Raw genomic sequence first — 12,351 nt, 5'->3', positions numbered from 1 at the left:
TTCCATGATACTACACTCTGGGTTCATTCTTACCGAGTTACGTTAGTTTTATTCTATTCCATGACCTCTGAATACAGGTTTAACTTTGGAGAGCCACACTGCAAGTATATGTTGGTCATGAGGGATCTGATTACCAAGGGTTAGTGCAAATAAATGACCTCCATTGGGAAAATTTATCAGCTCATTTCCTATGTATAGTACCTAAAGAATAGGATATTAAGAATCAATATAAATTTTCTTTAAATACATTCATGTCATAAGAAAGTGCATTTATCCTGATTCTGTTGTAATCTTTTTAATTTGAACCATTCTGTATTGAACTTCTGTTTAGGCCAGGGTAGTCTCTGCCAGTTAAGTTCAGTTCCCGGAGGATGCCGACTACCTGTACAGCTGATACCAGCCACGGCTGAGAAAATTTTCCTCCAGTCTCTCTTGCTATTAGAATAGTTATTTTCTTGGTTTGTTATACATATCCTCTAAAAATTAGCTTGTGTGAGTATGGTCTTATAGTGGTAACATGTAAAGAAGGCATGTAATTATCTGAGTGAAATGAAACAGGTCTCTCCTATTTATGGAATGGTGTAGTGGGCAGTCTTATACTAGTTTCCTCTTTTTTTTTTGTTTTTTTGGTATGCGGGCCTCTCACTGTTGTGGCCTCTCCCATTGCGGAGCACAGGCTCCGGACGTGCAGGCTCAGCGGCCACGGCTCACGGGCCCAGCTGCTCCGCGGCATGTGGGATCTTCCCGGACCGGGGCACGAACCCGTGTCCCCTGCATCGGCAGGCGGACTCTCAACCACTGCGCCACCAGGGAAGCCCTTATACTAGTTTTCTCAATAACTCAGGATGAGTAAAGAAAGATTCAGGAACTTTCTTAAATTATAAAGTTTGGCCGTGAGCTCTTGTCATTGCTAAATTGAGTTGATGACTGTTTCTTTGTACTATTTTATAATCCTCTAGGGCTAATTTTTACCATTAGCCCTGTGAAACAGTATGGCAGAGCAGAAAGAGTTTATGCTTTAAATTCAGTTATGCTTTAAATCCAGTTATGTTTGGGATCTGCCAGTTGCTACCTGTGTGGTTATTGGAGAATTATTTAAGCTTTGTGTTTCTGAGAATTATTTTAACTGTTTGAGAAGATTAGAAATTATATATGAAAACACTAGTATGGTGCCTCATATTAGAAATTCTATGAGAAGACCCTAGTATGCTGCCTGGTACTAAGTAGGTGATGAATAAATGATGATGGTTGTGGTTATCGTTCTATCTATGCGCAATACTGATTTTTTTCCTTGCATATTTTTTTTCCGATTCTATATTTGAAAAACCATGTAATCTTAAATATAAATTGTTCATCTTTGACAGTGAGAAATAATTGCATTTTTGGGATAATTTGCACCTAGAAATACTTTAAAGGGTTGCTTCAAGAATTTTGAGTCTTGGAAATACACATTTGTCAGAAATTGGGTCAACAGAACTTTGTGTGGAATTGATTTTTAATTATAAACATGGTCACGGTATGTGAAGATATATTTTAATAGTGTAATTAAATATACATCCATTCTAGGATTTTTTTTCTTGGACAAGGTGTTTCAGTCATTTTTCCTCTTAATCAAATATTAACTCAAAATTTAAAGCTAAGTCTTTGAACATTCATTTTATACCTAGGTGTCTGTTAGGCTTGAATGGTGTTTCATTGTTACATTTTCCAGTGAAGACTGGTATAGTGATATTTAATTTTAGTTTTAAGGTAAAGGGATAAATTGTTTTTAAATGATTGGACATTTTTAGTACTTCTGGCTGAATTAGTTATGAAGAGATTAAGTTTGTAGCCTTGATGTTATGTCACTTGCATTTGTATTACATCACTTGCTAGAACAACTCCATAAAGATATAGAGCAGGTGGCAGCGGCTTTCTTTTACCACTGAGACCATAGAAACACTGATAGGAAGTTAGTGCAAGTGCTAGGATTAGGAAACCATTCTCCTGAATCAAAGCCAAGTTTTTTTTTTGTTTTCTTTTTCGGTACGCGGGCCTCTCACTGCTGTGGCCTCTCCTGTTGCGGAGCACAGGCTCCGGACGTGCAGGCTCAGCGGCCATGGCCCACAGGCCCAGCCGCTCCACGGCACGTGGGATCCTCCCAGACCGGGGCACGAACCCGCGTCCCCCACATCGGCAGGCGGACTCTCAACCACTGTGCCACCAGGGAAGCCCAAAGCCAAGTATTTTGTCTGCTGAACCATGCTGGGTGTTACAGGTGAAAGTATTCTTGTGATTAAGTTGCTGTGTAGATTTTCTTGGGGACTGACTCACCTGATATTTAAATCTCTGATGTATTTTAATTTTCTAACCTTTTAAATATGGTTAATGTAAGCATTAGTGATTCATTTTTATTGGTATGTTTTCCTCCTCTTCTCTTCTCCCCTCCACTTCCTCAGGATCCTTAGGCACAGAACACTAGCTTAGGTGATATAAGAAAAGTTAGTCTTCTACTTGACTTTTCTGATTTCAGCTGCCCCCACTTAGTCTTATTTAGTTTCCTTCTTTGATATTTATTTAAAAATTGATCTTAGGCTTTCTGATTAAAACATAACATACACACACACTGCTTTTATTTGAGGAAACGAACTTCTATGATAGAAAAACAGAAACGATGTGGACAGACAACTAAAGGGAAGTAGTACTACTACACTAGTACTACTAGTAATGAACCAGTATCATTTATATTTTTTGCTATGTGCCAGGCACTGTCCTAAGCGCTTTCTGTATATACTAACTCATTTAATCAACTCTCAATACCATTATTCTCATTTTACCGGTAAGGCAACTGAGAGACAAAGATTAAATAATTTGCTAGGTACTTGCTACTTTCAGCTAGTAAGTACACAGCTGGGAATCAAACCCAAGAAGACTGGCCCCAGGTTATACTTCTGATCAAATATATGATAATAATTTCCTCTTAGTAGAATGAAGACTACCAACTGGTACAAGGGCATATCATTATATTAAATCAACAGGTATTTTAAAAGATATGCAGTTTGGCAGGAGGTTATTTGTATGGGTGAGACTACTAAAAAGCAGTGTGGTAGCATTCTTTCATGAGTCCTAAAATATTTGTATTCTTTGGTAATTCTACAGCAAGCAATCTCTCGTAAGGAAAGTAATCAGGAAAATAATGTTCAAGGATGTTCACCAATTATAATAATTATAATAGTGAAATAGGAAGATTGTCCAGTTGTTATGGAATAAATTTTTTTTTGAGAAAGCAAACCAAACCATCAATTTTTAATCAGATTATTATATTAGACACTGCATGATATCAATGTGTTTTAATAGAGATTACCAATTAAATTCAACTATTTGTTTTAGCAATTTGCTTTTTTTTTAACATCTTTATTGGCGTATAATTGCTTTACAATGGTGTGTTAGTTTCTGCTTTACAACAAAATGAATCAGTTCTATACATACATATGTTCCCATATCTCTTCCTTCTTGCGTCTCCCTCCCTCCCACCCTCCCTATCCCACCCCTCCAGGCGGTCACAAAGCACCAAGCTGATCTCCCTGTGCTATGCGGCTGCTTCCCACTAGCTATCTACCTTATGTTTGGTAGTGTATATATGTCCATGCCTCTCTCTCGCTTTGTCACAGCTTACCCTTCCCCCTCCCCATATCCTCAAGTCCATTCTCTAGTAGGTCTGTGTCTTTATTCCTGTTTTACCCCTAGGTTCTTCATGACATCTTTTTTTTCTAAAATTCCATATATATGTGTTAGCATACGGAATTTGTCTCTCTCTTTCTGACTTACTTCACTTTGACAGACTCTAGGTCTATCCACCTCATTACAAATAGCTCAATTTCGTTTCTTTTTATGGCTGAGTAATATTCCATTGTATATATGTGCCACATCTTCTTTATCCATTCATCCGATGATGGACACTTAGGTTGTTTCCATTTCCGGGCTATTGTAAATAGAGCTGCAATGAACATTTTGGTACATGACTCTTTTTGAATTATGGTTTTCTCAGGGTATATGCCCAGTAGTGGGATTGCTGGGTCATATGGTAGTTCTATTTGTAGTTTTTTAAGGAACCTCCATACTGTTCTCCACAGTGGCTGTGTCAATTTACATTCCCACCAACAGTGCAAGAGGGTTCCCTTTTCTCCACACCCTCTCCAGCATTTATTGTTTCTAGATTTTTTGATGATGGCCATTCTAACTGGTGTGAGATGATATCTCATTGTAGTTTTGATTTTCATTTCTCTAATGATTAATGATGTTGAGCATACTTTCATGTGTTTGTTGGCAATCTGTATATCTTCTTTGGAGAAATGTCTATTTAGGTCTTCTGCCCATTTTTGGATTGGGTTGTTTGTTTTTTTGTTATTAAGCTGCATGAGCTGCTTATAAATTTTGGAGATTAATCCTTTGTCAGTTGCTTCATTTGCAAATATTTTCTCCCATTCTGAGGGTTGTCTTTTGGTCTTGTTTATGGTTTCCTTTGCTGTGCAAAAGCTTTGAAGTTTCATTAGGTCCCATTTGTTTATTTTTGTTTTTATTTCCATTTCTCTAGGAGGTGGGTCAAAAAGGATCTTGCAGTGATTTATGTCATAGAGTGTCCTGCCTATGTTTTCCTCTAAGTGTTTGATAGTTTCTGGCCTTACATTTAGGTCTTTAATCCATTTTGAGCTTATTTTTGTGTATGGTGTTAGGGAGTGATCTAATTTCGTACTTTTACACGTACCTGTCCAGTTTTCCCAGCACCACTTATTGAAGAGGCTGTCCTTTCTCCACTGTACATTCCTTCCTCTTTTATCAAAGATAAGGTGACCATATGTGTGTGGGTTTATCTCTGGGCTTTCTATCCTGTTCCATTGATTTATATTTCTGTTTTTGTGCCAGTACCATACTGTCTTGATTACTGTAGCTTTGTAGTATAGTCTGAAGTCAGGGAGCCTGACTCCTCCAGCTCCGTTTTTCATTCTCAAGATTGCTTTGGCTATTCGGGGTCTTTTGTGTTTCCATACAAATTGTGAAATTTTTTGTTCTAGTTCTGTGAAAATGCCAGTGGTAGTTTGATAGGGATTGCATTGAATCTGTAGATTGCTTTGGGTAGTAGAGTCATTTTCACAATGTTGATTCTTCCAATCCAAGAACATGGTATATCTCTCCATGTATTTGTAGCATCTTTAATTTCTTTCATCAGTGTCTTATAATTTTCTGCATACAGGTCTTTTGTCTCCTTAGGTAGGTTTATTCCTAGGTATTTTATTCTTTTTGTTGCAATGGTAAATGGGAGTGTTTTCTTGATTTCACTTTCAGATTTTTCGTCATTAGTGTATAGGAATGCCAGAGAGTTTTGTGCATTAATTTTGTATCCTGCTAATTTACCAGATTCACTGATTAGCTCTAGTAGTTTTCTGGTAGCATCTTTAGGATTCTCTATGTATAGTATCATGTCATCTGCAGATAGTGACAGCTTTACTACTTCTTTTGCGATTTGGATTCCTTTTATTTCCTTTTCTTCTTTGATTGCTGTGGCTAAAACTTCCAAAACTATGTTGAATAAGAGTGGTGAGAGTGGGCAACCTGGTCTTGTTCCTATCTTAGTGGAAATGGTTTCTGTTTTTCACCATTGAGGACGATGTTGGCTGTGGGTTTGTCATATATGGCCTTTATTATGTTGAGGTAAGTTCCCTCTATGCCTACTTTCTGGAGGATTTTCATCATAAATGGGTGTTGAATTTTGTCGAAAGCTTTCTCTGCATCTATTGAGATGATCATATGGTTTTTCCTCCTTCAATTTGTTAATATGGTATATCACGTTGATTGATTTGCGTATATTGAAGAATCCTTGCATTCCTGGAATAAACCCCACTTGATCATGGTGTATGATCTGTTTAATGTGCTGTTGGATTCTGTTTGCTAGTATTTTGTTGAGGATTTTTGCATCTATGTTCATCAGTGATATTGGCCTGTAGTTTTCTTTCTTTGTGACATCCTTGTCTGGTTTTGGTATCAGGGTGATGGTGGCCTCGTAGAATGAGTTTGGGAGTGTTCCTCCCTCTGCTATATTTTGGAAGCGTTTGAGAAAGATAGGTGTTAGCTCTTCTCTAAATGTTTGATAGAATTCGCCTGTGAAGCCATCTGGTCCTGGGCTTTTGTTTGTTGGAAGATTTTTAATCACAGTTTCAACTTCAGTGCTTGTGATTGGCCTGTTCATATTTTCTATTTCTTCCTGATTCAGTCTTGGCAGGTTGTGCCTTTCTAAGAATTTGTCCATTTCTTCCAGGTTGTCCATTTTATTGGCATAGAGTTGCTTGTAGTAATCTCTTACGATCTTTAGTATTTCTGCAGTGTCAGTTGTTACTTCTCCTTTTTCATTTCTAATTCTATTGATTTGAGTCTTCTCCCTTTTTTTCTTGATGAGTCTGGCTAATGGTTTATCGATTTTGTTTATCTTCTCAAAGAACCAGCTTTTAGTTCTATTGATCTTTGCTATCGTTTCCTTCATTTCTTTTTCATTTATTTCTGATCTGATTTTGATGATTTCTTTCCTTCTGCTAAGTTTGGGGTGTTTTTGTTCTTCTTTCTCTGATTGCTTTAGGTGCAAGGTTAGGTTGTTTATTTGAGATGTTTCCTATTTCTTAAGATAGGATTGTATTGCTATAAACTTCCCTCTTAGAACTGCTTTTGCCGCATCCCATAGATTTTGGGTCATCGTGTCTCCATTGTCATTTATTTCTAGGTATTTTTTGATTTCCTCTTTGATTTCTTCAGTGATCACTTCGTTATTAAGTAGTGTATTGTTTAGCCTTCATGTGTTTGTATTTTTTACAGATCTTTTCCTGTAATTGATGTCTAGTCTCATAGTGTTGTGGTTGGAATAGATACTTGGTACAATTTCAGTTTTCTTAGATTTACCAAGGCTTGATTTGTGACCCAAGATATGATCTATCCTGGAGAATGTTCCATGAGCACTAGAGAAAAATGTGTATTCTGTTGTTTTTGGTTGGAATGTCCTATAAATATCAGTTAAGTCCATCTTGTTTAATGTATCATTTAAAGCTTGTGTTTCCTTACTTATTTTCATTTTGGATGATCTGTCCATTGGTGAAAGTGGGCTGTTAAAGTCCCCTACTATGAATGTGTTACTGTCGATTTCCCTTTTTATGGCTGTTAGTATTTGCCTTATGTATTGAGGTGCTCCTATGTTGGGTGCATAAATATTTACAATTGTTATATCTTCTTCTTGGATCGATCCCTTGATCATTATGTAGTGTCCTTCTTTGTCTCTTCTGATAGTCTTTATTTTAAAGTCTATTTTGTCTGATATGAGAATTGCTACTCCAGCTTTCTTTTGGTTTCCATTTGCATGAAATATCTTTTTCCATCCCCTTGCTTTCAGTCTGTATGTGTCTCTAGGTCTGAAGTGGGTCTCTTGTAGACAGCAAATATATGGTTCTTGTTTTTGTATCCATTCAGCCAATCTGTGTCTTCTGGTGGGAGCATTTAGTCCATTTACATTTAAGGTAATTATCAATATGTATGTTCCTATTCCCATTTTCTTAATTGTTTTGGGTTCGTTATTGTAGGTCTTTTCCTTCTCTTGTGTTTTTTGCCTATAGAAGTTCCTTTAGCCGTTGTTGTAGAGCTGGTTTGGTGGTGCTGAACTCTCTCAGCTTTTGCTTGTCTGTAAAGGTTTTAATTTCTCCATCAAATCTGAATGAGATCCTTGCTGGGTAGAGTAATCTTGGTTGCAGGTTTTTCTCCTTCATCACTTTAAATATGTCCTGCCAGTCCCTTCTGGCTTGCAGAGTTTCTGCTGAAAGATCAGCTGTTAACCTTATGGGGATTCCCTTGTGTGTTATTTGTTGTTTTTCCCTTGCTGTTTTTAATACGTTTTCTTTGTATTTAATTTTTGACAGTTTGATTAATATGTGTCTTGGCGTATTTCTCCTTGGATTTATCCTGTATGGGACTCTCTGTGCTTCCTGGACTTGATGAACTATTTCCTTTCCCATATTAGGGAAGTTTTCAACTATAATCTCTTCAAATATTTTCTCAGTCCCTTTCTTTTTCTCTTCTTCTTCTGGAACCCCTATAATTCGAATGTTGGTGTGTTTAATGTTGTCCCAGAGGTCTCTGAGACTGTCTTCAGTTCTTTTCATTCTTTATTCTGCTCTGCAGTAGTTATTTCCACTATTTTATCTTCCAGGTCACTTATCCGTTCTTCTGCCTCAGTTATTCTGCTATTGATCCCATCTAGAGTATTTTTCATTTCATTTATCGTGCTGTTCATCATTGTTTCATCTTTAGTTCTTCTAGGTCCTTGTTAAATGTTTCTTGCATTTTGTCTATTCTATTTCCAAGATTTTGGATCATCTTTACTATCATTATTCTGAATTCTTTTTCAGGTAGACTGCCTATTTCCTCTTCATTTGTTAGGTCTGGTGGGTTTTTATCTTGCTCCTTCATCTGCTGTGTGTTTTTCTGTCTTCTCATTTTGCTTATCTTACTGTGTTTGGGGTCTCCTTTTTGCAGGCTGCAGGTTCGTAGTTCCCGTTGTTTTTGGTGTCTGTCCCCAGTGGCTAAGGTTGGTTCAGTGGGTTGTGTAGGCTTCCTGGTGGAGGGGACTAGTGCCTGTGTTCTGGTGGATGAGGCTGGATCTTGTCTTTCTGGTGGGCAGGTCCACGTCTGGTGGTGTGTTTTGGGGTGTCTGTGGACTTATTATGATTTTGGGCAGCCTCTCTGCTAATGGGTGGGGTTGTATTGCTGTCTTGCTAGTTGTTTGGCATAGGATGTCCAGCACTGTAGCTTGCTGGTCGTCGAGTGAAGCTGGGTGCTGGTGTTGAGATGAAGATCTCTGGGAGATTTTCGCTGTTTGATGTTATGTGGAGCTGGGAGGTCTATTGTGGACCAGTGTCCTGAAGTTGGCTCTCCCACCTCAGAGGCACAGCACTAACTCCTCGCTGCAGCACCAAGAGGCTTTCATCCACAGGGCTCAGAAGGAGAGGGAGAAAATGTAGAAAAAAAGAATTAGTAGAAGAAAGAAAGAAAGAAAGAAAAGAATGGAGGGAGGGAGGGAGGAAGGAAGGAAGGAGGGAAGGAAGGAAAAAAGAAGATAAAGTAAAATAAAATAAAGTAAGATAAAATATAATAAAGTTATTAAAATAAAAAAATAATTATTAAGAGAAAACAAAAAACAAAAAAATGGACGGATAGAACCCTGGGACAAATGGTGGAAGCAAAGCTATACAGACAAAATCTCACACAGAAGCATATACATACACACTCACAAAAAGAGGCAAAGGGGAAAAAATCATAAAGCTTGCTCTCAAAGTCCACCTCCTCAATTTGGGATGATTGGTTGTCTATTCAGGTATTCCACAGATGCAGGGTACATCAAGTTGATTGTGGAGCTTTAATCCGCTGCTTCTGAGGCTGCTGGGAGAGATTTTCCCCTTCTCTTCTTTGTTCTCACAGCTCCCAGGGGCTCAGTTTTGGATTTGGCCCCGCCTCTGTGTGTAGGTCGCCGGAGGGCGTCTGTTCTTCGCTCAGACAGGACGGGGTTAAAGGAGCCGCTGATTCGGGGGCTCTGGCTCACTCAGGCCGGGGGCAGGGAGGGGCACGGAGTGTGGGGCGAGCCTGCGGCAGCAGAGGCCAACATGACGTTGCACCAGCCTGAGGCGCGCCGTGCATTCTCCCGGGGTGTTGTCCCTGGATCCCGGGACCCTGGCAGTGGCGGGCCGCACAGGCTCCCCGGAAGGGGTGTGTGGATAGTGACCTGTGCTCGCACACAGGCTTCTTGGTGGCGGCAGCAGCAGCCTAAGTGTCTCATGCCTGTCTCTGGGGTCCGCGCCTTTAGCAGCGGCTCGCGCCTGTGTCTGGAGCTCCTTTAAGCAGCACTCTTAATCCCCTCTCCTTGCACACCAGGAAACAAAGAGGGAAGAAAAAGTCTCTTACCTCTTCGGCAGGTCCAGACTTTTCCCGGACTCCCTCCCGGCTAGACGTGGCGCACTAACCCCCTGCAGGATGTGTTCACGCTGCCAACCCCAGTCCTCTCCCTGCGCTTCGACCGAAGCCAGAGCCTCAGCTCCCAGCCCCGCCCTCCCTGGCGGGGAAGCAGACAAGCCTCTCGGGCTGGTGAGTGCCGGTCGGCACCGATCCTCTGTGCAGTAATCTCTCTGCTTTGCCCTCCGCACCCCTGTTGCTGTGCTCTCCTCCGCGGCCCCGAAGCTTCCCCCCTCCGCCACCTGCAGTCTCCGCCCGCGAAGGGGCTTCCTAGTGTGTGGAAACCTTTCCTCCTTCACAGCTCCTTCCCACTGGTGCCGGTCCCGTCCCTATCCTTTTGTCTCTGTTTATTCTTTTTTCTTTTTCCCTACCCAGGTACGTGGGGGGTTTCTTGCCTTTTGGGAGGTCTGAGGTCTTCTGCCAGCATTCAGTAGGTGTTCTGTAGGAGTTGTTCCATGTGTAGATGTATTTCTGGTGTATCTGTGGGGAGGAAGGCCATCTCCGCGTCTTACTCTTCCGCCATCTTCCCGGAAGTCCTCTGAGTAAATTGTTTTCTTCAAAGAGTGAATAGTATGACAATATTAAGAATTGTTTTTTAATAATAATTAGTAATATATAGAAATATTTATAGTATGTGAAAAAGGATATAAAACCATGCAGTATGATTCTAACTTCAAAAAGTTTAAGTACAGAAAAACAGGAAGAACATAAAGTAGGATGCTGATAATTATTTCTGATGTGATTATGGAGAATAATTATTTCTTGTGTGATTAGTTTACTCTTTGTTTGAACTTTTTCATCGGCCAGGTAGTTCTTTTATAGCTGGAGGAAACCAAGTGGTACAAAGGGAAAGCCTAAATGATGCCAATACCAGTTTTTACGAAGAATATTCATTAAAGATTAGATTTCCATATCTCATAATGTGAAAGGAAAAGTTAGTGACTTTCAGACAGTTTTAGTTTGGATATTATTATTTTTGGAGTCATTTTTTAAGTGAAGCTTTTTTGGGGGATTGAAGAAAACTGATATTTTTTTCTTAGAGATGTTCATTATAGTGATTGTTTTAGTACTTTAAATTTGTTTCAGTTATGGTAGTAGAAGATGCAGTTATTTTTCTCCCCTGTGGTACTTGTTTTTTGAAAAACAACTTCTTGACAAAAATTACTAACTTGGTTGTGGTGGGAGGGTGAGGAGGGGGGACTGTGAGTGAGTAAGGATTAAATGCAAGGGACACATGGACTGTTTGGTACAGAATCAGTTTTACTATCAGTTTTGAATACATAGTTGTAGTTTATAGTTATTTAAGTAAGGAATTTAACTTTTGTTTGTGTTGAAACATCCTTGAAATTTAGTTCCTTTTAAACCTAAGATTTAAAAATTTTAGAATACAAATACATGTAACAGAATAAAGACAGAGGATCAGCTGTCAGCTGGTTTAAAGTTACCATGTTTTAAAATGTGTTTAAAAAACAAAAGACGAAGCTATGTTAGGGAATTGTTACAGAAGCAAAGCTTTTCTGTGTGCTACACGTTAAATAACATGAATAAATTGCTGATAACTTTCCATCAGTTTTATTAGCAGGCTATTTTGGCTTTCATAGTGAAGCACTGTGGTACTGCATACTGTTTCCCTGATTAAAAAATATTTAAACTGTAGCTTCTGGATGGGATGAAATTGAGGAAATTCTTCGAAAGAAGTTATTTCAGTTCTACAAACTTATTTTTTAAACTCTTACTTCATTTCTAAATATAATTTATGAATTAAATAAGTCATAATAATATAGAAAATTTTATTTATAGGGACTTTCAAGTAAATTTCAGTTTAAAAAATGGTTCAACAGGAAATAATGACTGTTTGCTGTATTTTGGTATTTAATATAAAGAGCTATGTAGAAATCTTGATAGGAGGAAATGAGTTGTTTTCCCCTTAAAAAAAATCAAGGGTTGACATAAATTTTTCAGTGGAAGAAATCTTACTATATGAGGTATACTGTAAATATTTATTTTAGCAAATTTATTTATCTGTATGGAAGCCTGTTTTTAGTATTCAGTAGAAAGAACAGTCAAAACTGTTGTAATTTTCTTTACTTTTTCCAGGCTGAACTCACAGGAATCAAATGGCGTAGGTACAATTTTGGAGGGCATGGGGACTGCGGACCCATAATTTCAGCCCCAGCCCAAGATGATCCAATCCTGTTAAGTTTCATCCGCTGTCTGCAAGCCAACTTGCTGTGTGTATGGCGTCGTGATGTCAAACCAGATTGCAAAGAGTTATGGATATTCTGGTGGGGAGATGAACCCAACTTAGTGGGTGTAATACATCATGAACTACAGGGT

At 38.9% G+C, this 12,351-nt stretch overlaps 1 protein-coding gene across 2 annotated transcripts in view; it reads left to right on the top strand.

Moving 5' to 3' along the window:
• The window catches only part of MED13L (mediator complex subunit 13L), a 297,018-nt gene that overhangs the window by 30,382 nt on the left and 254,285 nt on the right, over positions 1-12,351 (top strand). For both annotated transcript variants that reach the window (XM_033408782.2, XM_004281470.3), the window contains exon 2: positions 12,112-12,349. In XM_033408782.2, coding sequence (XP_033264673.1) covers positions 12,112-12,349 — 238 coding nt within the window. The remainder of the gene's footprint in view (positions 1-12,111; positions 12,350-12,351) is intronic.

This window comes from Orcinus orca, chromosome 15 (assembly GCF_937001465.1).
Source record: "Orcinus orca chromosome 15, mOrcOrc1.1, whole genome shotgun sequence".
Taxonomy (NCBI): domain Eukaryota; kingdom Metazoa; phylum Chordata; class Mammalia; order Artiodactyla; family Delphinidae; genus Orcinus; species Orcinus orca.
This window is presented reverse-complemented; position numbering and strand designations above follow the sequence as displayed.